The 26,206-nt window shown below is 44.9% G+C and overlaps 1 protein-coding gene across 6 annotated transcripts in view; it reads right to left on the reverse strand.

Annotated features, from left to right (window-relative positions):
• Window positions 1-6: 6 nt before the first annotated feature.
• Arid5b (AT-rich interaction domain 5B) overlaps window positions 7-26,206 on the reverse strand; it is a 180,929-nt gene continuing 154,729 nt past the window's right edge. For all 6 annotated transcript variants that reach the window (XM_021205326.1, XM_029542685.1, XM_029542684.1 and 3 more), the window contains 3 exons: window positions 22,116-22,213; window positions 5,996-6,194; window positions 7-2,810 (listed from right to left, as the gene is read on the reverse strand). In XM_021205326.1, coding sequence (XP_021060985.1) covers window positions 648-2,810; window positions 5,996-6,194; window positions 22,116-22,213 — 2,460 coding nt within the window. In that variant the 3' untranslated portion in view covers window positions 7-647. The remainder of the gene's footprint in view (window positions 2,811-5,995; window positions 6,195-22,115; window positions 22,214-26,206) is intronic.

A 26,206-nucleotide genomic window follows, 5' to 3' on the forward strand; every position in this document is an offset into this window, starting at 1 on the left:
AAAAAAAAAAAAAAAAAAAAAAAAAAAAAAAATACCCCAGGGCAGGAACAAGAAGGAACCGGAGGGAAACACAACTACCTGTATATAAATTAGGTGAGCCAACAGTGATACGGGTAGCTTTAAGAAGCGAATATATACAGTTTAACAGTGTTTCCTTCTCTGGATTGTTTAATAGTGTCAGAATGAAAGGTCTCTTTAAAGTTTTACTATACATTGCATTGATTGAACTTGGTAAGTTTGATGAAAAAGACGGGCGTCCCCTGGCTATTTGCGTGCCAGTCTTTCTTGCCCTTGCCTTTGAAAAGCCTGCCTCCCCCCCCCCCCAGAACTTTATGTTCAAGTTGCTTCCTTACCATCCAAACTCAGATGGGGTCCTCTGTGTTCTTCCAGGATAGACCACACATACCTTCACAGGACCAATGTGAAAAGACAATGACCCCCAGGCCCTAGGCCATCTGGGTTGGAAGGGAGAGGTCACAACTGGCCAGTCAAGCTGGGGTTGTCCCCGAAAAGGTAGGTATGTACACCTCTATGGCTGGGACGAAACCAGATCAGAAGGAATACTGACTTCCAACTTTGCAAGCCAGCCCCTCCAAGAGTTGGTGCCATGGACCACACCCATTTGGGGATGCTGGGCACAGCGAGGCTTACAGTTTTGTGCTAGGGTGTACAGATGACAGCTGAGAAGACGGGAAGGCAGCCTGAGGGTTGATACCAGCTAATGGGTAGATGCTGTTGTGCAACAGGTCCCCGTAGGAACTTCCTACAGGGGTGGCTGCGGCCAAGTGTCTGTAGAGCTGCTGAGAATTGGTCGGCGATGTAAAAATTCCTCTCTGCATCACGAGCGAGTGGAAAGCCAGGGGTTGCATGAGAGGAGAAAGCACCGTCTGGTTCTTCAAGTACTGCAGAGAATGGGAGTACCCGGCCGGGAGCCTGGAATTGAGGCCTGAATTACACAGGCTCCCAGAATACAAACCCGGGAAGATAGGGCTGGAGAGAGGGAGCTTGTGCCCTTCTGAGGCAGCCCCAGAATGCCCACCGTAGGCGCCTTTGCTGCCCTCGCTCTCCGGTTCCGAGGCCTTTTCTTTCCCAGAAGCCTCCTTGGCCGGGTCCAAGGGAGACACAGCCCTGGCCTTTTTCCCGGCGATCACCAGATCTAAATCCTCGAGGCTGCGCTTTATGGGGCGAGCAGCTCCAATGTTCTGCGGGCTCATCTTCCGGTGCAGGATGGGATGGACCATGCCTTCCATTTTTCGGAAGTTCTCCAGTCTCACCTGGTGAGGCTTTCCTGACCTTGCAAGTGACTCGGGGTATTTCTTAGGGCCCGACATGGTCATGGGCGATACCCGGCAGGCTTTGGGATGACAGTCTCGACTCTGGTTGCTGACGACCTGGAACTGGGAGGTGCCTTTGATCTCCTGGGACCCCGAGGCGGAGTGGGCCAGGCCCAGGACTTTGCTGGTTGGTTTATGTGGGTTCTTGGGAAGGCTCAGATCTGTGGGTTGATCATCTGTGGAGGCTTCTGCCGCTGCCACCTTCTTATCTTGCAGGTGGAGAGATGCGAGATAATTGACGTGAATCTTCTCCGGGTGCTTGGGAGAAAGAAAGGCGCCGTTTTCGGATTCCTGGTACGCATCCCGAGCAGCATACTTGGAGGACTGTTCATTATGAAGATGGTGCTCTGTGTGCCGGTAGAGGCTATGGAGATGCGGGGATGAGTAGAAGTCGGCCAGGAAATTGGGCACGTGGGCATGGGAGACTGCTCTCTTCTCTAACAGTTTATCCTTGCCCTCCTGTGTTTCTTGTTTGAGGATGTAGGAGTCTGCCAGGGAGCCGAGCTGGTGCTTGGAGAAGCCACAGCGATGAGCATCAGACCGGCTCAGTTTGTCGTGCTTGAAGATGTCGTTGATGCTCTTTCTGTCTTCGGAGGCCTTGTTTTTGAAGCTCTGAACATGTTTGATTACGGAAGGCCGGCTCACAGCCGTGTGATCAGAGCTTTGGCTGTGGTGGGCTTGAGACAAACCCGAGCACAAGTCTTCCCTGGCAATGAGTTTCTTTTTGCTGATCAAAGGAGGTGGGGAGCCATAGGGATAGCTGCTGGAGAGGCTGGCCCCACTCACCTGAGACAAAAGCTTTTTCTTAGCCAATGGGGACATGATGCCGGGGTTGCCCCGGGAGTAAAGCAGGGGCGTGTAGTTAAGTCCGTGGTTCTCATTCATGGGGCCGGTCAAGTCTTTGTCTTTGAACATGTCAAATGATTGGACCACAAGGACCTTCGGGGTCTGCTTGAGGGCAGTGTGGATGTCGTCACTGCCCAGCTGGTCCACCTTCACAGTGCAGTTGGCAATGTAATTGGCCGTGGCAGGAAGCTGCTCTTCCTCTACCTCGTTCTGGCTTGCCAGTGGTGGCTTGGTGGCGGAGAAGCTGGAGAAAGGTGCTCCTTGGAGGTCCTTCTCAGGGCTCTCTGTAAAGCAGCAGGGTTTGGCTTCTTGCTTTGAGTCCATCTGGGTGCTGGCAGAGGCAAGGGGCTGTTTGCCTCCTGGGGTAGGAGCGGAATCTTTTTCAGGAGGCAAGGGAGGGCTTGGAAGCAGAGGGGCAAGGCCCTTATCTCCCACCTCCTCAGCTTCTTTCTCGCTGTTGGAACCTGCGTCAGTTTCATTGCCCTTTTCTGGGTCTGCTCTGGACACTGGGCCCCTCGCTCCAAGATCCTTGTGCCCTTCTGGTTTCCTCTTTACTTCAGGAGCAGGGAGTGGCTCTGGGACGCTTTTGTGGCTTAACGTCTCCTCTTCCTTCCTTTGCTCTGATGAAACCTGGAAAAACATTGTAGGAGACAGTTAGAAGAGAACCATGCACACTGACACACTTCATTAGGAAACAAAGTATCATACACAGCAGTTATCCTTGAAGCCAGGCTTGTCAATCAACTCACCAAGTTTCTGTAAGGTTTTCTTACTCCCCAATCATGGCTCTAAACAAAGAAATCTAAATTACAGAGACATTCAGGAAAATAAACGTGTTCACTTCAGCCCCTTATGAGACACCTATCAAAACAGCGGAGTGACGTACTGACATATCAGATCGTTCTGTTCTGATACTTAGTTTAATTCTAAGGTTGTCTTCTTGTCAAAGCAGTCAATTATCCAAATGGGTTTTAAATTATATGTTGCACTTTATGATGCTTCCTAGAAAGTTTTTTTTTTTTTTTTGGAACATCTCTCAAAAAAATTGAACCAACCCCATGTCAATAGCAAACAGGTTTCTTCCTTGGTTTCCTTAAGAACTGTCCCTGAACCGTCCCTTCCTAAGGAGTTCAGTGGGATCCACTGGAAACCAACTACAGTTACACATTAATTGTTTCTTAGAACAATACAACGTGTTGGTCTTGTTGTAATATCAAAGACATATGCAGAAGGAAATGTGTGCATCCAGGGTTAGGGTATAGTCTAAGTACTATGGCACACCAAACTCATTGCTATCAAAGCCACAAATGAAATAATTCACATAATTCAGGTAGATGTGTTGCCTCCAACACAGCTTTTCTTATTGAAATAAATCAGTCAGTGGGATGGCTACTTCTTATTTGTAGTAGATATGGACACAATTTAAGCCATTTACTATCGAGTCATAAACGTGAGGACTTTTATAAGTGTTGTGATACAGCTGATGGACAAGCCTTTGCATAATAACAATGTCATGAAACATTATTGAGTTGGTCCCTACTCCTTTGGCCCAGTCATATCACTAGTACCTTTTCTTCTGTGACAAAACTAGAGACTAAATCATACCTTTGAGGAAGATTTTAAAATGTTAGATTGGGCTGGGAGGTGGTGGCGCATGCCTTTAATCCCAGCACTTGGGAGGCAGAGGCAGGCAGATTTCTGAGTTTGAGACCAGCCTGGTCTACAAAGTGAGTTCCAGGACAGCCAGGGCTATACAGAGAAACACCATCTCGGAAAAAAAAAAAAACCAAAACCAAACCAAACCAAAACAAAACAAAAGTTGGATTGGGGGATTGTTAGGAAAAGTACTTTCAAGGACTCATACCCATTTTGTGGATTTTTTTTTCTCAAATTTACATGAAGATAACCCTGCTTGCCAGGCATATGTGATACCCAACAGTCTGACCCTCTTCTTGCACAGTAACTGTCTTTTTAAGTACAGATTCCACTCTTAAGCTTATACATTAAGAGACATAAAAATAGGAGACTGCAAGAGGTAAACTGTTCAGCTCAACAAAGTTTCTTTGACCTTGGCCTTCAGCTATCTCGGAGTCTTGCATATCTGTCTATAAACCTGGTTTAGGGAAGGATTTGAAAGTTAGGCCAATGAAAGAAAAAGTACTCATTTCTTTCCTCCAAAGATTGTGCTTTCTAAACCACCTGGGCCTCTCTCTGTACTTTGTAATCCCCGAGGAGAGTGGATATGACTAGACTCCTTCCCTCCTCTCCACTGCCTTCAGATGTCAGGTAGAAAACATCAAAAACATCTAATATGGCATTAAATGCAACTCCTAAACCTGGTTCACAGGTATGATGAATTTGTAATATAGATCTGTGGAGTTGGTGGGCCTGGTTCTTACTGAACATGTGACTCAAAGAGGTGGCGATGTCGAGACTTCACATGACAGGCTTGGATGCTCCAGATGCCCAGAGCCCACTTCAGGAAAGGGCATCACTGGCAGTGGAATAATTTCCTTGTGGAGAACAGGGAGAGCCACAGCTTTCAGAGATCCGAAGGACTCCTTGTAGCCAGGCTGCTCTGCTTTTGGAAATTGTCACCTCCTAAGCTAAGGGGCTCCATGAGTGGACTAAGGATCCTTGCTGCAGTTCACAAACTGCTCAGCTTTACAGTTTGCCCACCCAGTTGGAGCTGTTCAAAGGTCAGCCAGCCTCATGATCCTCCAAGCATCCTCAGGTGCTTTGGCTGTACATCTGGTATCTAATCGAGCTGACCAATCCAAAGCCCTGTAATAAATCACCAGAATCAAGGGGGAATGGAATGTAAGCCTTAACATGGAATTTCCTTGCTTTGGGCCATTTCTGTTGCAAACTTGCAAATGTCTGCAAGTCTGCAGCATCTTGTATTTTATTCCTTTTAGAATACGTAGAACTTAAAAATCATGAAACTTAGTAAAATTCAGCCTGGCCCAGGCTGAGACTGGAGGTTGTGAGTTCAAGTCCTGCCTGTGCTGCAGGATGAGTTCAAGGCCAGGTTCAACAACTTACGAAGACCCCGTCTCTGATCAAAAAGTGAACGACTGTGCAGTATTGTACCTCACCAGTGGAACACTACACTGGTATGTGCAAAACCTGAGGTTCAAGGTTTAGCATCCAGTAAAGTAAGGTATTAATATCATCTTTTAAAGAAGGAATCGTCTGGGAGTTTGTGTCTCTTTCTGTGTGTATGCCAGTGTGTTTTAAACTGGTATTTAATGAACCTGTCTCTTGCATGTTCATTATAAGCCTGAAGATCACTACCCAAATTCCCTCAGGGGTTGAATCCTAGAACATGCTGTCTCTGAATGTAACGGCTGCTTGTCTTGTTTTGTTTTCAAATGGGTAGCTGGATTTTTGATTATTCATGTTGAAACAGCGCCCAGATCAGCCTCCTTGGTTGGCTGGATGTGACCGGCCGTGCTTCCTATCGAAAAACAGGGGTTGAAGCTTCACTTCAAAGGCCCAGAAACTACCTATTAATACGAGAGATATTAACGGTTTCTGTGGAATCACTTTGTACTCTCCCCATAACCAATATAGACCAAAGATGTTGATAAATTGATCTCAACCCGAGGCTGTTGAATGAGAAGTGAATGCCCCTAAAATTTTAAAGAAAAACCCCAAGGAGACACCCAGAGGTTTTAACCCTTTGTTCTCTCTGATACCTGCTCCCTCCCCTCTCCCCGGGTCCCCCAAGTCACACCTTAAAAATCTGGCTATGAAATCACCAAGAAGTGTGTTCCCTAGGGTTGGCACCACCAAGGGGCGTGGCCACTCACCTCAGATGTATCTTGAGGTTTGGGGGTGTTCTCTTTCTCTTTCTTGTTTTTGGCTACTTCCTGCTTGATACGTTTGTTTCCCGAGACTTTTGTTTTATTCTCATTTTCCTGCGTATTGTTTTCTTGCTTCCGAGGTTTGATTGGCGGCAGAGGCTTATCTTCTTCTCCCTTAATGAATCTTTCATATGGCAGGATTAACCTAAATGGAAGGCAGAAGAGATGTGTCATCGGTTGGCCAATTCTGGTGACATCATTGATATAGAGCTTAGTGACATCATCAGTATGGAGTTTGTTTCCTCTTACGTAGTAGTCCCGCCCTCGATCTGTAGCAATGCATTCTAAGGCTCCTCATGGATGCTGGCTGTCATTTGTACCAAGCTCTCTCCGTATCCTATTCTTTCCCTGTGCTTCAATATCTGATAAAGCTTAATTTATAAATTAAGTAGAATAAGAGGTTAGTAGCTATAATTAATGAAGTAGAACAATTAGAACAACCTACTACAATAGTAAAAGTTTGAACATATAACTCTCCAACAAATAAGATGAATATTGTCTTTCAATGATGGCTGACCATGGTAGCTGAAACCAGGCAAAGCAAAGCCATGCATAAATCACTTGTTGAGTGGCCACATCCCTGCGTCATGTGTACACCCCAGAGACTCACTCGATGTAATCTACTCTACTAGTGAAACTTGCTTATCTGGTCTCCTAAATACTTCTCTGGAAGACTTCTGTCCTTTTGGTTCTGTGAGCTGATGCACCAAGAACACCAACGAAAGGAGCCAAGACAGACATTGTCACAATGGCCCCTAGCACTTGGCCGATTGCCGGTGACATCAGGAAAATAGTGACAGCTGCTGTTCACTTACAGTTAAGTCAAATGCTTATCAAGTATCCACCCTATGCCAGGCACTGCTCCAGATACTGAAATACAGCCATGAACCAAATATTCTGAGCCTCTGACCTCATCCAGCTTCTATTCTAAGACAGGCTAGGTAGACGGTAAAAATCATTCCATATAATCTATGCCACATCTCCTTGGATTATTGTCGTCATCACCATCATCATCACCACCACTACCACCACCACCATCACCACCACTATCACCATGTTCCCAAGATTAAGCAATGATCCTAAGGGTCACAGTATCTGTTAGACCTGCAACTTGAATGTGCTTGCATCTCTGGTCAGAGTTACCATTTTTATTTACCTCAACATGTAGACTTGTCATGACTCAGTAGATAGGAATTGCTTTCATGAAACCCAACCCCAGGTTCAATAAATATATACCACTGGGGGAAAAATACAATATATAATACTGGCTTTGACACCTCTCCACTGTGACACCTTGAAGACCAGCACTCGAGGTCAAAGGTCAAGAGGAGGCATGCTCAGTTTGGCCAAGACAGATGTATTCTGTAGCCCCGAAGGAGCAGGTAACCCCACCCAGGAGAAGGTCTATTTTTTTTTGGGGGGGGTGCCAAGTTAGAAAGGGCCTTAGCCAGAAGGAAGCCAGCTAACCACCACAGCAAGGAAAATCAGAGCACTGAAAAATTCTGAACATTTTAATTACATAACTTTTAAAAACAAAGTGCATAAAATTGCTCTAAAAAGAGAGACATCAAACAGTTCTGTTTTTAATCTGTTCCCTTTGCAACTGCAGCTCTTGATCTGAACCGGGAAAGAGCTGATGTAATTAAAAGGCACGGGTTGCATTACAATCCAGTGATTAAAGTTTTTCTAATGCATTTGGTATGATTAATGACTCACTGTGGGATTAATACAAGGCTCGGCCTTCAAAATGTGAACCTTAATACAGCAAACATAATTTGTTTTAAATACGACAAGTTGACTCAATGAAGAAAATGTACTTGGCTTAGAAGCAGCAGCAATCTGTTCAAATATTGGGAATCCTTTATTTTGAAGCTAAGACACCCGAACCTCTTCTCCCTACCCCACCCCACCCCACTCCCAAGAATCCTGATTTGGAATATTTGTTGAGTATCTTAAAATTGGTTTCTGATTATGCAATTTGTCTATTAGCTACTTAAATACACACCACTGTTCTGGGGTTCTCAGTTAAGACTTGGAGACATCCGAGACACCGACAACAAAAGCAAGCACGTTGTGGAAAAAGTCAAATGCGGATTTATGGAATTTTAGGGCCCAGGTCTGTTTAGTGAGCATGCACAGACAAGGCATGTGCAAAGAGGCATGGGTAATACTTTGGAGGCCTCTGTGTGGCACTGGGCCAGTCACGAAGATCAACACAACCCGTGGGGGAGAGTTATCTTCAGATCCCATTACAGCCCGAGTTTAAACACGTTACAGCTTCTAAAACTGGAAACGGCTCTCTTCATGTAGACTTACTAAAATAATATATGGTTGCCAAATACCTGCTTCCCACCATAATATTACAGTGCGTGTTTATATAATGAAAAGCGTAACTAGGCAGAAGAGAGAGAGAGAAAAAAAAAGCAGTCTTGTTCATACTTGAATCTATTTTGTCTCATCTCTGAAGTCTCCAACTCCTGCCTCCCAGCCCCCCACATACACCAACTCCTCTCTTTTCTGCATTGTTCAGCTGGACACTTGATCTCCTTTTCAATATCGGAAAGTAAGGGATTTTTTTTTCCCAACCAGGAGCAAAAATGCATCGAATATTTTGAGCTGGAAAAATATTTTAAATTGATTTTAATGAAAACACATTTTATTGTTGGGACAGATAGGTTTGTTGGGCTTTTGTTTTGTTACCATGGGAACCAAGGAGCTCAGAAGCCCTGGTATTCCAACGTTTGCCATTTGTGGTACCTCCCTTCCCCTGGCTCCCTTGTCTAATGGAGATGGTGACATCACAAGAGACTATCTTGCTTGAGAATGGTGGTACAGAGTGAGAAGAGGAGGAGGAAGAAGAGGGGGAGGAGGAGGAAGGAATACAGAGAACAGGTTGGGGAGTCACCCAGGGATCCCAGGAAGTTATCTTACAATTTTGCAAGTTTATGAGGCTGGGCAGTATTTTCATTCCCCTCCCCCACCCCCATCCTCTTTTCTCATTTTGACTCAACTTAGCAGCGGGCAAACCTCCAGTAGAGAAAAAAATAGATCTTTACTTTACTGGTCAGAGGCCTGAAGCCAGAAGGCAGGAAATCAGGAATTAAATGTTTCTTGTATCTGTGAAGAGGCATGACTAAGGGTAAAACTCAATCTAAATACAAGCTCTGCTTGTTCAAGGCTTCCAGAGGGGTGTGTGTGTGTTTGTGTGTGTGTGTGTAGGTCAACTAAGTGAGTGTTTTTTTTCCCACTTCTAAATCATTGAAATATAATTAGAGTTGCTCAGAAGGAGAGAAAAAGGCTCCCAAAATAAAACAAGAAAAATAATTGAAATACGAGCTTTGAGGAACAGGGCATATTCCCACACAGTACATAAACAAGCCCTGTTTCATACAGCAACTTCCGTTTGTTGTGACTTCCTTGAGTGTTCCCCCCCCCCCTTTGGTAAGTTCTGTCATCGTGCAGCCCAATTACCCCCACAGGATGTGATCTTTATCATCTGATTATTAGAACTTTTCTCTACAGCACCAGAGGACAAAAGCTACGGTCGGTCTCTGAACGTTTCAATGTTCCACGCACACATGTCATCGTTAAAAACAGATTAGCTTCTCTCAGATCAGCGTTGCCCAATACAGGAAGCCATCCATGTAGGCCTGTAGCCTATAAAAGAATGTAGTGTAATGTAACATGCCTGTGCCTCTCAGAGGACTGTCTCTCAGGACAGCAAAGATTTAATCAGCTTCGAAATGGTACAGATGAAAAGCAAACATGTATGCCCCCCACACACACCGTGAAAAATGTATCTATTACACAGAAGAAATATTCTCATTGTGCTGCAACTCAAAAGAATGTAGGCTGAGTCTTGGGTGGGTAGAAGCAGAGAGAAAGAGGAGAAATAACACTCATTAAAAATCTGTCCAGATCCCCCCCCCCAAACCCCTACCTCCCTTCTGCATTGAGGGTAGAGATGGAAGGCTGTGGAGATAAATGGGTCTTCTTGTCCAGATTTCCTATTTCAGATTAGCAAACTGCTTATTTACGATGTCACTAATGGATGTGAACTAGGTAAGCCATCACGTAGTAAGGGGGCGGGGGATAACAGCTTTTCCTAGGCATAAGATTTGGAGCAGCGTGAGATTTTATTTTATTTTTTTCCCCAGGAATAATACAAGAATAACATTTTTTCCACCTCAAAGCAGAAACGGTAGGGGAGCCTTTTGCTATCACAGAGATCCTTATTAAATTCAATCACTGTGAAAACACAGATTCCCACCCCCCCTTGTCCTTCTTCCTTTAAAAGAAAGAAAAAAAAAAGGGGGAGACTTAAAAATCTACCCAAGTTAAAATTAACAAATCAATGACATTATAACCTTGATTTATTAATGTCTGAGCCAGTAAATTATCATCGTACAAGAAATTGCCGGCTGGAAAATAACTGTGGCTTCGCTAAATCTCAAGTTGAATAATGACGTTCAGAACACTAGGTTTTTAGATGTGCCTCGGTCTGATATTATAAAATATTCAATACATTTCTCTACAGCGGAAGTCAGGGGTCAGCAAATCTATTACTGTAATGTAAGGAATCTGGCAACTTGCCAACTCTCTCTCTCTCTTTATTATTATTATTTTTTTAAACACCAAGGTAGATAATTTTATATTTACCAAGTCTGCAATCCTGCCTGGGGCCTCGCCTCTCTTTCTCAAGACCAAAAGCAGCGGGCTGGCCTCAGAGAAGTATATATCGCAGGCCTTGTCATTTACACTTTGCACAAAAGAAGAAAGGGCCCTCATATTTATTAAGTGACATGCCCTCCCTTCCCTGTCAGCAGAGGAAAAAAAAAATAAAACAATGCCTGCCTTGTCTCATCCAAATGAGCAGCCATAATGTCCCCTGAACTGGTGCATATTTATATGGAAGGACTGAACTTTTGGGCCAAAACATTTAGCAAATGGTGCTTAAGAGGAGAAATAAATGATGATCCATCTATTTATAGAGAGCTCTAAGGAGGATATTATAATAATGTCCGGAACTGATTCAATTTTGAGAATTAAGGAAGGGAGTGGGGAGACTTTAGGGTGTGTCTGTATCTCAAACCTTCCCTGGCAGGCTCAGAGCATGCTCCCAGTATTAAACCATCTTTAAAAATTCAAGTGTAAAAAAATTTGCTATAAATGTTAGAGCAGAACAGGTAAGGGGCAGAGATAATAAGGATGGCATGTACGGTAGGTTAAAGACATTACCGTTATTCTTGCATTAGCAGGGCTTCTTTGTGGCAATAGAAAAGAAATAACATGTTTGTTCCTCTGGGGCTTTGGACCTGATCTGACCCCAAATGGCCTCATTACATCTCTGAGTTGATTCCAGGCTTGATAAATTCTAAGCCTTGGCCAGACATTTCCCTTCTGAGCCAGAAATTGAAAATATAACTTCCCTGTGAAGTATGGGAAGCAATCTTTCATCAAATATGGACCGGGAGAATTGCCTTTTTCCCTTTGTGAGGATAGAAGGTGCATACTTGCTAAGGCACACAAGAGTACAGAAGAGCTGGCCGCACACACTGCCCACCTTTCCAGATGTGAGACCACATCTGCGAAAACGCCAAAACAGCCTTTAGGCACCAGAGGAAACAGACCAGAAACCAGATGTATACTCATGCGCTTTGTGACCTTGTGGAGAATAGAGATTGTCCCTTCGATTGGGACAAGATGCTTGAGGAACAATCAGGCTCTGACCAAGATTTTCATATTATGGTATTAATGTGAAAAGAAAAAAGTTAATGTTGGGGGAGGGGCTTGGAGTGAAACAGCAGAAGCCATTGACCTTGGGGAGAATGGCCAGCACCAGAAAGGGCAATGGCACAATGGCACACTGGCACAATGGCACACACTGAGCATCAAAACAGTGGAGCGTTCAGTCCTTGGTAGAACTCAACCGGGTAGGGAGATGAATGGAAATACAACCCAGAGAACCTGAGGGAGTGTGTCTAAGAGTTACTTAGAGCAGACTGTGCTGCACTGGTGAAAAGGGACGTCTATACAAATAACCAGACAGTGCTCCGTGCTAAGACACCATAAAAGATACAGAGTCCATTATCTTCCTGGACAGAACATTAGCATTCTTTCAGAAAGGGTCTTTTTCCTGGGGAAGACCAGAATGAGAGGGCTTGCAGGGACCCTTGGGGACTCCCCGGTCTCTCCTGGAACAGTTAGTGAGAGAACTTTGTTTTTTTTTTTTTTTTTGGGGGGGGGTCTACTGTTATTTATGATACCTTCCGCATTGTCCTGGAGTGCCTGTGAGCCAGAGCGAGCAGAAGATAAAAAGGTGGGTCATCCAGAGACCCAGCAAGAGGATGGCTTGGCTTCTGTCAAAGGTGAGCCAGTGTGGAAGGGGTAGATAAAGATGGTGGGTGCTCTGAAGTCGGGTTATAAGGACTTGAGGCAGGTAGGGGAAGGGTGGAAAGGCAGAGAGAAGATCAGTTATGCTATGTATCTGTGGAACCCAGGACCTTATCCATACTAGTAAGTGCTGTACCACCGAGTTATACCCAGGCGCAGGTTATCATCATATATTACTTAGGCATTATAATAGCAATAGCAGCCACCATATTGTCACTATTCATACCAGGGATTTGCATGTCATCCCTTCGACCCTTATAAAGAGAGCTAGCCACATATATATTATTTTGACTTCATTTTATGGGAGGCAAAAATTAGGATCAGAACTGAATCAAGTGGTCTGACCTGTGGGTCGTGGATAACATACATGCCAGGATAACTAGGAATGTGCCCCAACATACTTGTAGATGACAAGGTTATGTTGTACCATCATTGGGTTGGACGACCCTCAACTAAATGGTGGCACACAGCTATGGGGTCCTGGAATTGGAATTCAACCCAGGTCTGTTAGGCTGAGCTTCCTGCCTCAGTATCTAGGTATTAGTATCTCAGTATCTAAGATTGAGACATAATCTTGTTAGGAGATGCCCTAATTGATTGCACCTGCCCACATTAAGAAAGTTCTAGGCTTCTATGAGATTGCATCAGGGTGAGCCTTCTCTTCTCAGAGGCAACAGGCTCATGGAATCCACATGGTCATCCAAGAAAGGGTCAACGCCTCACATCAGAGGCAACCCCGCAGCCTGCGAGAAGGGCACATTCTTTCTCTGATGTATGCCACAACAGGCATACCAGGATGCTCCAGGATGGGTTGATCTTACTTATGGGGCTCAATCTGCTATAAACAGTAAGAGACTGAAGAATGGCTTCTCCGTGAAATTTTCCCTCCATCCCTTAATGTTTTCCACGGTCTCTCTAATGGAGTTCTTCTCAGCTTAGCTTTGTGATGCTTGTTCGCCACTTCTGAGGATTTCTCTGCCTAGACTGATGTCATTCCCGTGCCTCTCAAATGAAGACCAAGCTGAAGAAACCTAGAACAGGTTAGGAGGTTGGATGACTCCGTGCCCCAGAGATAATACACGCTCACTGCAGAAGATGGACTGACCATACATAGCTCCCAGCCCTCCATAGTGCCAGACAACAGATGGGTAGAAATGATTCTTCTCAATGACTAGCTCTGACTGGAGTGGCATGGATCCATTTCAAGGGCAGGGCACACCATTTTTGTGAGTCTATAAGCATCACTGGAATTCTCAGCATCATATGTATCCCAGAAGTTATGGCAGGTGGGAGTCCATATGGCTATTACACCAACTCCCATGGAGGGCTATCACACCCAACTCCCAGTCACACTAGAAGCCACCACCCGTGCCAGGGCTTCTGAAACCTTCTCCAGCAACTCATGACTTGGGACCAACTTTGTAACAACTTGTACCAAAACACAATGTTCCAAGAGATTTTTCAGTGGCCAAGCTAAAGATATATTTTAAGGGTAAACAATTACATTCATTTTGTCATCTGAGCCTGCAACCCCCATCCCCGCCACCCCCCCCCCAACCCTCAGCTTTCTCTCTTGGAAGCATGCTTTCTGAATTTTCAATGGATCCTTTGTGAAGGCATGTGTCTGTTCCTCTCAAAATTGAAAAGATGTTTGTACAGTGGCAAGCCTGAGAATTCGGTTACTTAATCTTAATGATAAAACCCGGAGGAGAGAGAAACCATAAGCCTCTTGTTTATCATTAAAAAAAAAAAAAAAAAAAAAAAGGAAAGAGGCTAAGGCACATAATCTATTCTCAAATTTAAATTCATGCTTGATGAGAACTCGCAGGAAAAGTTTGGGTGGACCTGTAGAGTTAGTTTCTCAAGTCCGAACGGCAGGGAGGTGGGTAAAGGAGACAATGAATGGACAGGAAGGAGACAAGAAAAGATTCAGGCATGGAAAAAGTGCCACTTGGCAAGCTTTTTCCAGAGGAGGCAGGCAGAAAAGGAATCCGCCATGGCTCCCAGCACAGCAGACAGACAAGCTTGAAGAGTGTGCGCCTCGGGCTGTTTCTACACTCAACAGTGTAAACTCCAGCTTCTAGTCATTACAGCTCAAACCCAGAGGCAAATTTAAGAATTTTTAAATAGAGATTTTTCAGATGCTGTTGCTAATGCTTACAATTTTTTTTTTTTTTAAAGACTCTGGCTAGAGTCTTGTTTGAGTTTCTTGAAATATCTAGGTATTGGGAAGTTCCCAGAACATTTTAGGCATGCTTAAAGAGTGAGGCTCTTGGGATGGAATTACCTGACTGGCCTCTGTGCAGAGATTCTTTACGGATGGTAAAAGGTCACTCCAGCGAGGGAGGTGGACAGTGACCAGATTCTGGTCCGTCCAGGGAGCAAGCCTGGGGGTGGGGTGGGGTGGGGTGGGGTGGGGATACAGGCAGGCCAAGAGCAGCTATGCTAACAGAGCATCGAGATGAGTTTGGCTCTTCCAGCTACTGTTAGGGATAGCTGGACTTCTAGTATTGAGGGGACAAGGAAAGCTTGCTTGGTGGCAGTGTTGCAGAAAGAGGAAAAGGGTCTGCCCCTGGATTCCCATGAACAAGATGGTAGTCAGGAAGCAGATATCGTTCCTCTGGCTGGCAACTCCACTCTTGGGGAAGGTTGGAGTAATCTACCTGTTGGATATAATCTCTGGAGGGAGCGAGGACCAAGCATCGTTACCTGCCTCTGAGTCACAGGCTTGGGAAACCAGGCCTTAGAAATCGTAATCTCACTTTCCACTCCTTGACAGGCATGGTCTAAAGGGGACTGCCTTTCCTAGAAAATTTAAATTCATTTTAATCATTATATCCATGGTGCAGAACTGGAACTTACGGGGAATTACAAGGGAGGTGATGTCACATGGTCCTTGCCCCCAAAACAGTTTCCTTCTCCAGTTTCCTTCTCCGTTTGATGATGGACTCAAGTTCTAACCCTACCTCTTTAAGATCCAGCTCAAATTCTAGAGCCTACAGGAAGATGTCTCATGTGGGTGGAGAGCTCCTGCCTCTCTTCTGTGCCGCCTCTTTGTCTTTCTATCTATTACACATCTGATTTCCAAAGCCTTAACTATCTAAGTGTCAGCCCTGGCCCGTGAGTCAGACATCTTGATACATTAGATAAGCCAGGAGTTTCTGCAGCTTTGATGAACCAGCAGTGGTTCCTGGAGGCTGCCTTCCAGTGAGGGATCAGGAGCTGTGCCTCCCTCAGCAACCTCTGCTCCCAATGCACCAACCTATCAAAGCCACCTGAGTCTGTGACCACGATGGGGAATAACACATATCCAGTGACCAGAGGAAAGGGCTACTCTTCTAGCTGCCCAATGTGTTCCCTTCTGCCACTTTCGTAAAATACACTAAAAATGAGTTATTAAGGAAAATAGAAGTTCAAAAGACACACACAATGCAAGCCCTGATTTCTTTCTTTCTTTCTTTCTTTCTTTCTTTCTTTCTTTCTTTCTTTCTTTCTTTCTTTCTTTCTTTTCTTTTTCTTTTTTTTTTTTATTACACTCAGTGAAAATAAAATTACTCTGCTCTGATTCAAAGTGAGTTCACAAAGCTTACCTGTAGCTGTCCTCGTTCACTAAGCCTTTTTATGGGCTGATAACAAATAGTTCACAGAGGGGTCACACACTAGAGCAGCTTAGGAGGGGTTTAGGAAACACACACACACACACACACACACACACACATATATATATATTTATATTTTCCACCTGTGACTTTCTCAACTGTGTGTTTATTAGCTTGAAGGGTGTCAAGGATCCAGGGACTTGTGTCCTAGACATGAATGGAATGGGCTCTCACCTGGACTTCCTTTCTCTTGGCTTTTTGCCCAGTTATGAACCTGAAAGATTTGGGGGTCTGATTTTGAGCACAGTACTTATCTTACTCAGAACACAATCCCCCCCCCCCCATTCTGCCCACCACCTTCTGAAAAGCAGGGCAGATCCTGTGAGCTGCCTGTCATTCAGTTTCTGCCCCTGCCTCTGGGTTGGGTGTGGCTCACCCTAAGCAGTCAGAGCCATTTGGAGTAACCAAGTCTTGACCAAAGGAACTCTTCCGGAAAAAGCAGAAGGTTAGAATTTGAAATTGGACATAATGCACGCAAGAAGATGAAGTGTAAACGCTCATTTCCCTCACAAACAAATACATTTGCTTCGGATTCAGATTTCCTAAATACTCAGAAAAGCACACCACAAAGCGCTTTAGCCCTGATGCTGCTCCTTTTTAAAATCCCTAATAACAACTTCATGTGCTCCACACAAACAGAGCATGTAATTCATTCAAGAAAATTAAAACCAGTAATCTAGTATTTTGTGTAAAGATCCCCCTTTTTTGTGCTTCAAAAACATAAAAAAAAAAAACCAAGAAAATTTGCATGTGAAAACAAAGCCTTTAAAATGAATTACTACTCCAGAAAAAAAAAAAAATACAAGCTATTAAAAAAAAAAAAAGCCACAGAAGTAGCCATTTTGTTTTTGTTTCTTACCCGATTTTTAAAAAAAAAAAAGTATAATAATTTAGGGCATCTTCAGGGTTGGATAAGAAAGAAAATGTGGTCCTCAGAAGAGCCCTTTGCCCGGGAGAACACAGACATTTCTTGGCATTCTCATCAACAGTAACTTAATCTATAAATCTCAGCAAGAAATGTTGAAAGCAATCCTATTTCATAAGCTTTGCTGAGTTTGAGACGTCTACATAGCAACAGCCTTGCGCTGGGAAAACACGAAGGCTTTTTATATTGGTAATCATCTGTAACATGAACAATTAAATACAGTACTAATGGACTATGGCCAGGAGCCTGGCACTAATATTAAACACTGACAGAGATGAATCGGTTTAGAAGCAAAACCAGGGCTGACAAAGACATTTTTATGAAGTGCTTGGACCTATTTTATTTAAACCAATCAGAGACAGGTTTGGACGAGCAGGGCCCTCAGCGACAGCGAGACGTTCACAGCCACTGTAAGCACGGTCTCTGCTCTGCCTTAAATAAAAACACCCATTGATTCATTTCCACGGCTCCTACTTTTATTATTGCACTCATTAATAAACCCAAAGTGCCCAACTAATAACATACAAGTAACATTTAATGAGGAACTGGAGATGGTTTTTTTTTTCCTTTTCTTGTAGTAAAACAAAAACATTTACTGGAACCACGGACCGCACTGCATAAAAAATACGCCAGCAGTAGATAATGTGATGTGGATCCCTCGCTCCTCCATCATTGTCCAGGGAAGCAAAGCAAGAGGGAGGAGTGAGAAACAGTATTCCCTGTATTAGAAAGGTAAATACTATTCTTCCCACAGGGAAGCAGCTGGGGAGATGGCTCAGCAAGTATTAGGACCTGAGTTCGAAACCCAGCACCCATGTAAAACCTAGTAGTAGCAGCAACAGTGTGCTATTCACCTCGGCACCGCGGGTCAGAGACAGTCAGATCCTCGGGGTTGGCTGGCTAGTCAGCTGAGCCAGATGGATGAAAAGACCCTGCTTCCAAGAATAATGTAGGGGCCAGGGAGATGGCTCAGCAGGGACGTCTACCACTTGCCAGCAACCCTGGTGACCTGAGTTCAATCCCAAAAAATTGTCCTCTGAGCTTCACACACACACACACACACACACACACACACACACACACACTGTCTTTTGGAAGACCCAGTGAAAGAAGCGAAAGAGCAGACATTCAAAGAACTACGGCCCCGCCTCTTTTCCATACTATGGCCCTTGGGATGATGGGTGATCCCTTAATGGACATTGTCATAGTTTGCTTTCTATTTCTGTGATTAAAAAGTCCCGATTAAAAGCAACTTGGGGAGAAAAGAGTCCATTTGCTTCGCACATTTCCATCATAGTCTATCATCCCGGGAAGCCGGAGTGGGAACTCCAGGCAGGAACTTGGAAGCAGGAACTGAAGCAGAGGTGTGGAGTGTGGCTTCCTGGCTTGTTCTGTGAAGCTTGCTCCTTTATATAGCTTTTATACAGCCTGGGGCTCCCTCCCCAGGGGTGGGCTAATCCCTGTGGCCTGGGTCTTCCACAACAGTCATTAATAAAGAAAATGCCCTACAGATCTGCTCATGGATAACCTACTGAGGGCAAGTCTTCAAAAGAGATCCCCCTCTTTCCCCATATACCTAACCTACGTCATGTTGCCCAAAAATCAACCAGTTCAATCATGACTGATTTAAAAGAGAGTAGTTTGAATGTATACATAGTCTACATTTAAAAAAAAGAAAGAAAACCATGATCTTCAAATATTGGTAGCTAATGATTATTAATTACTAATTATTCATAGCATTCTGATCAGAAGGCTACAGCCATCTAGATAGCCAAAGAAAGGCCAAGGGCTTCTTATCAGTGCAGAACTATCCCTGGCTGCAGGCTCTGCACACACCTGCTGGTGTGGTCAGACAGTGTCACCGGACAATAGCAGAACTGCTGGCTCTAGGCTCCAGTTTCTTTCAGTGGTCCCAGAAACCCAAGAGCACACAGGATCAGCCCCACAGAGATCCTCCTCGAGGTCAAACAGTAGCAGTGCTATGCTGTTTAAAAGGCCCTCCCAAACTCCCAACTATTCCAGGTCCACCCCTGAAACTTGTGGGATGAGCCCAGGATGACTTTTTTCTCATTGAAACCCAGGAAATCTGCATAGATCAACTCCAGTGTTCCCCAGTGCTTCCTACTAGCACTTGAAGCCATCCCCCCCCCAACTACTGAAGCCACCCCCTTCTGCTCAAGACAGGGAACTGTCCCTCTGCTGACAATTTACCATGGATGGCTTCCAGTCGACCACTCACCGTCCCCCCTAACTCAAATGCTGACCAAAGAAGTTCCAGAACTAGAAGAGCATTTTATACCTCTCGAAAAAATGTAATCCAATGGGAGACCAAAACTACAGAATGTCTAGTCTGATCCTACAAATTCAGAAAATGAAAAGAAACATTTAAAACCTTTCGCAATGGGTTGTGGTTGCTAGGGCTTTGCCAAATTGATAGTTTTACATCATTTGGGGATCTACTACACCTTAGAAAAGGGAGATCATTCAGCGAGGTACATTCAAAGTGTCTGGGGACTCTGGTCAAGGCTGTGTCACTGACAAAACCTCTGGAGGAAAACACACCCAGGGGCTGGAGACACAGCGAAGCCTTTAAGAACACCAGTTGCTGCTCTCCCAGAAGTTGCTCAGCTGCCGGCACTCCCGTGGTCACTTTTAACTATCCATAACTCCTGTTCTAGGGGATCTAACTCCATCTTCTGGCCTCTGTAAGCTCCTCCACACATGTAAGAAGCAAAATACCCATGCATCTCATTAAAGAAAAATGAAACACACACACACACACTATATTCACTCGATCCTTCTCTCTAACACAGTTCTTACCTGTTCTTGATCATGTGAAGCTTTGTAAAAGGTACTTAATGACTATGCCCATCTGCGGGGGGAGTGGGCTAGCTGCAGCTGTGTGACTCCTTTTGCCAGTTTTATCTGTCACTGAGTCCTCTTAAAATTAATGGTTTGGGTGCTGGGAACTTTTGAAGAGGAGAGAGTATGTTTTTATATTTCTCATGCACTGATTTGATTAGAGGCTCCTAAGCCAAAGATAAGTAGGTTATGGTAGCCTCCAGCACTGTGGGCAAAGCCCTTGCCCGGGAGACATTGTACTGGGGATCAGCTGCCCAGTACAGCGGGTAACAGGAATGTGTGAACTTTGATGTTAAGTACTGAGAGAAATCACAGTTACATTTATGTATATATATATATATATATATATATATATATATATATATATATATTGCTGCCAAGAGTGGTAATTTGAACATCTATTACTGATGTTTAAGAATCTTTCCGGATTACAATAGGGCCAGGGCAATCTCTTCGGAATGCTCTAAGGGAATTTTTCACAAGGTACTAAACCCAACTCAATTTACTTCAATTATTCCCAAACAAACATTCTAACTTTTGTTAACTGGCCACGCAGTCAAAAATGAGATACGGATAAACACGCCCTTGAACTTCAAGGGAACGTAATGAACACCTACTGTGTCAAGAAGATTTAGGAAGGCTGCTGTATATGACCCACCGTGGGTGTCATGAATGTAGGTCAGAGCTGGATTACCGATGGATTATGAGAAAAGTAATCAGTGAATGTTAGCATTTTAACTTTTTTTTAAACCTGCATGCTCTGTTCCACTAACTAGGTGTTTCTTGATTTCAGTGTGTGCATGGACACTATTAAAACATATGCGTGCATGTGCTCACGCATGCATATGCAAAAGCATGCATGCATACATATACACAGTCTCTCTGTGTCTCCGTGCCTCTGTGTCCCTCCCTCCCTCCCTCCCTCCCTCCCTCCCTCCCTCCCTCCCTCTTTCTATTTGAACTCTCCAGCCCCGGATTTGAAGCCACCATACTTCACGAGTCATATACACTTTTCCTCACATATGTTCTTGGTCAGGATACTTAATCACAGCAACGAGAACAATAACTGAGCACAGTAGAGGATGAATTCTGAACCGGCCTCTGGATTTCACACCAACGGCATACATGTGTGCACGTGTACTCTTGATGAACACAGGCATGTACACACACCATTACGAACCCCCTCTCCACTTCTATAGGGCAGCACCGGCTGTAGTGAATGAAGCTGGTACAACCTAAACATCATGTATGGACTCATTACACAAAGCACATACCACTCATGAATTTGCTGCCATTTCTCAGCAGCGTAGGCACACAGTCAGTGTAAGCACACAGTCAGTCAGTGTAGGTGCACAGTCAGTGTAAGCACACAGTCAGTGTAGGTGCACAATCAGTGTATGCACACAGTCAGTCAGTCTAGGCACACAGTCAGTGCAGGGACACAGTCAGTGTAGGCACATGATCCCTAATGCAATGTGAGGGGAGGCACACCGGAAGTGGGCAGACGGGTCGGACGGGTCATGACTCCTGTCTACAGAGCCTTCCCCAGAGGACCTGATGTATTCTTTCTTGGTGATATCGTTCAGTCCTTTTCTGAAACAGGTGGAACTTATTAGAAAACCCAAGTCGAACAGAATTTGGCTTGAGATGTCCTCGATTGAAAGAGAGCATGTCTAAAGGTGAAGAAGTCCTCGCAAAGGTATGAGAAAGAATAAAACACAGACATAATCTGAGGCTGTGCTGTTGGACTGAGGAATGCCTGGCTTCCAGGGCTCAGTCACATGTTAACCTCCTGACAACATTTCCCATCTTTGTTTTCCAGAAGCCCAAAGAGCTCATGGTAAATGAGCCTCCTGAGAACATCCCTAGGAAGCCACACTTGTTGGGGGGAAGGGCATTGCCAGACAGGTGGCCACAAGACAAAAACCTAAGTAAAGGCACATCTAATTTTAGTCTGGGTAACCAGAGAGCATGCTATGTAAAGGAGAATACTGGGTGTGTGTGTGTGGGGGGGGTGCCAGGAGTGTGTGTGTGTGTGGGGGGGGTTGATGGGTTGGAAGCTGGGGGATGGGTGGGAATGGGGAGTGAGAGGGTGGGGGAGTGAGTGGGGGGGGTTTGTCTTCCCAATGATCCTTTAGATTTCCCCTATCCTGTCTTTGTCCAGAACCATCTTCCAATTAACACAGCTTTAATTAATCGAGGATTTTCGCAGGAGATGGCTTCTTACCTTTCGTAGTGTCTGCGAGTACAGGTGGCCGCACTGGTGCTCCCAGGATTACCACCTAACTCGTCATAAATATGTTTCCACTGACGGCGGGCTGTTATCTGCAAAGACGGCAAGGAGAGATTCAATCTAGCATCGCGAGTGAGCCGCAGGACCATGGTCATTCATTCTATGCAACATTCAGAAGAGAACAGACTGCTCTGGACACCCAGACACAGAAGTTCCAGTGAGTTGAAGAGGGGAGGTAATGGCTTTAACACAAGATCTAACACAAGATCTCTCACTTCACAGTAAAATATGGCTTCCGACTTCAGGTGCTACGTGCCACCCTTCATCTAAGGCACCACCTCCCTTATTATTCATACAGATATTTGCCCCCTAGGTTCCAAACACACACCCTACGCCTTCTATGTTATGTGATACAATACAAAATAAAGTCACATTGCCGCTGAACTGTATGCTTATTCCCTGGATGCCTGAAGCAGGGGGAGGTGGGTGACCAGCCACACTACTTAAAGAAAATATTCCCCCCCCCCAACATGTTTAGGCATCTTCTGATCCTTTAAGCCATACAATGTGTTTCCTGCTTTAAAACAAAGCAAGACAGCAATAAACCAACCACATAGATGGAGGAAAGGGATAAAGGGGAGAAGAATTTACAGCCTTCCTGACATTCTAGCATCACTAAGACAAAGCCTGAGTTGGAGATGTGTCTATCAAATCTGTTTGTTTCTATTTACATACAGCAGGGAAATGCAATATTAACCGAATCCCATGGAAGCGCACCTATTCCCAAGGTGAAATGTTCACTGTGTACGTTCTTGAGTTGGGTATGTGACATGCAAATAACAAGCAAGATCCTGCCCTTTACGACATGGTCTCTTTTTATTTTTATTCATAAATTTTACTGTTGTACATAGTTGGATTTTGCAGAACGACAGATGCTAAGATTTGGCCATTGATTATCTGGGGCGTGGGTGTATATGTGGTGGCGTGGGAAATCACATAGCTCACCTACCCCACCTGCGCATGTCAGAGGCCAGGACAAGTTCTGACGTCCGGGTACACATTTCTAAACAGGTTACAGAGGCCGCTATCTATGCTGTTACAGGATGTGTGGAGGACAGGGTGTTGGCAAGTTGCCAGGGGTGTTCAAGACAACCAGGGTAGGACGGCTTCGTTTTATAAGTTCCCCAGCGCTCACTGTCAGAGTTCACAGGGCGCACATGCACGAGTGGAGAAAAACTTCAGTCTACGATGTAGGCTATGCTTATCAGTTCTGATCTAAGGAAGAGGAGACGGTGGTGAAAGGGCAACTTTGCCATTTTTAGTAAAAGAAATCCTCTTTGTCCTTAAACCCTGCTGAAGGCCCAAGGAAGGCCTCCATGCAATATGGAGTCTCGAACTATCCAGTTTGACATGAAGTCCTTTTATACAGGGCTGCCTGCTACACATACCAGACGGGACAACGACACACAATCCTTATAAGCGTTAAGACTCAAACTCCTCTCATGACACACAAACACAGTAATTGTCAAATGTAATTGTAATCTTCAATCCAGTTTGTAAATGAGACTAACTTGGGTTGATCTATTATTAGGCTGTCAATTCCTCAAAAAACAAACACCAGACGCCTGATAACCAAAGTCCCTTTAGACATCTCCCAGCAAGGTCTTCATTTAGATAAGGGGAGGGCACAGGGCACACAGTAGGACTACAGAAACAGCTAAGTATGTCCCTGCAATCATTTCAGCAGCCGTTCCCACTCTGGTCATCTGCACAAACTGCCTGTTCCATTTTCTACTAGACAGCTTGTACCTCGGTTGACTCTTGCCATGTCTCAGGAGACAGACCTGTGTTGGGATCGAAATCATAGGGAAGGAAGGGCCCATCAGTTATCTAAGGGCACAGCACAGTAGGAGCAAACGCACATCCACACAGTTGCCTCCTGGTCCCCAGAGCTGAGGTCTTTGTGCTGTTATCAAAGCTACCTCCCATTCAGATTGGTCTGAAAATACAGGACATGCTGGCCATGAGGGCTTCCCCCGCCCCCTCCCCCTGAGTTCTCAGCCTTTGGTTTTGGGCCAGCAAGACTCTGAGGGCAAGAGGAAAAGAACTTTCTGATCTGTCAGTCTCTCACCTTCTGAAACTAGAGGGTTCTTCCGTGCCGACCCTTTGTCTCTCTCGCTAAAGCAGAGGGGCTCTGCTGCTCACTACTGAGTCCTTATTCTTGGGTTCTATTTCCCTGTCACCCCTTCTAGTAACTCACATAAGATGCTAGAGTTTCAGGACATGGCCATCTACTTACACGTCAACTCATTTTAGGACAGAGTTGGGTACAGAGAGTGACGGAGGTGGGAAGGAGGAGGAGGGCCAAGGGCAGAGGTTAGAGCTCAAATAAGATTGAGAGAGATAAGCATTTCAAGGTTCCAGCTTAAAGGACATCATGGCTCCAGACAACTACAAAGACAGAGCAGATGACACTCAGGTGCAAGAACCAATCTGAATACCTGTGACAATCTCATTCTGGAAGTCACCGAGAATCGCTTCCTTCCTAGCTTAGGTGAAATCAAAGGGTCTCCAAAAACCACACCATGCCCATTAGATCCAACATGCACGTGTGTTCTTGGCTTTCAAGCACAGTATTTTTTCCCCAAGTGACCTTTAGTATCCAGATGACATTTTAGAGGTGTGTCAAAAAACGAGTTGTCTACACTGCTGTTTGTATAGGAAAACAGGACTAAGGAGCAGAAAGGAACCTATTCCCTCCATAGTTTCATTGATGAAATTATCCAGTTGCTTCAAAAGTATTTTGGGGAGGTGGTGGTATACAGATAGAGCTCAGTCAGTAGGACACTTGCTAATAAACATGAGGACCCAAGTTCCATCTCTAGAACAATGAAGGAAAAGGCCACAGCTGGTGGCTTATGCTTGGAACCTCGACACTGGGAACACAGAGATAGGTGGCTTTTGGGGGACTCACTAGCCAGCCAGTCTAACCTACTTGGTGATACCCAGGCCAAGGAGAGGCCACATCTCCAAAACAAAACAACAACGAGATCCTTCAGAACACTAAAGGACAAACAGCCAATCATCTGGTCATCAATGTGGCCATGGCTCTCACTCAGGAGCTCTGGGTCTGGCCTAAGACCCAGCCAAGACCATCTAGCAGTATTGGCCAGTGTTCCCGAAGACAGCTCACTGGACTCAGCGAGCTACAAGACAAAAATCTACCACCAGCAGAACAAAGCAAACCAAACTAAAATAAAACACAACAGACAACATGAAGGAGGGAGGGAGGCATGTTGGGGGCACCTGTGGGAAGTGGAAGTTGAGGGTGGATGCATCATGACACATTGTGTCCATGTATGAGTCTGCGAGGGAGTAAATAAGTGATATGATATTCTCTTTGAAAATAAGGAGCAGGGCCACCTGAGGACATGTATGCATGTGCGTGCAATTTCAGAACAGCCACCTTAAAGCCTTGGGGCCTTTAGCTTCTCTATTCTTTAAGTTACAAGGATGACATTGCGCTGGTATCTGGGGGTCTAGTGAAGCAGTGAAGCCAATGGAACCAGGGGCCTTTGTGGACTTGAGTTTTTCCAGTGGCTTAAGAATGGGAAGTCAACACAGAGTCAAAGGATGCGTGTGCTTGTGCCTAGCGTGGCTCAGGCTGCCTGGGAAACAGAGCTTTGTCTGGACACCTTGAGGGCTGAATTCAAGGAAGATGACTTTTTTATTCCTGGTAGTACTCCAGGAACTGAAGCTGTTCAAAACTACATGACATCATCTTTGGCCTGGACTATTCCGAAGTAAGCCAAACGCTTTGTATGTCCAGAAATGCAAGGGATGGAGTCAGAGGATGTCTCCAAATTGATGTCAGAGCCAGAGTCTGATGTCAGAGCATAAGCCGGCAGGAAGACAAGTGACTTCTCCCAGATGAACACATCATGGCGCTGCCTCATTGGTGAGACTAGAAGTGGCTGGGGAGGACTATGCTGCTGGAGCACCACACTACTGGAGTACCACCTTCTTTGCCTTGATAAGTTTCTCTCGGCACCTACTCCGCTAATATCACTTTCTCTCAGAATACT

Source organism: Mus pahari, chromosome 9 (genome assembly GCF_900095145.1).
Source record: "Mus pahari chromosome 9, PAHARI_EIJ_v1.1, whole genome shotgun sequence".
Taxonomy (NCBI): Eukaryota; Metazoa; Chordata; class Mammalia; order Rodentia; family Muridae; genus Mus; species Mus pahari.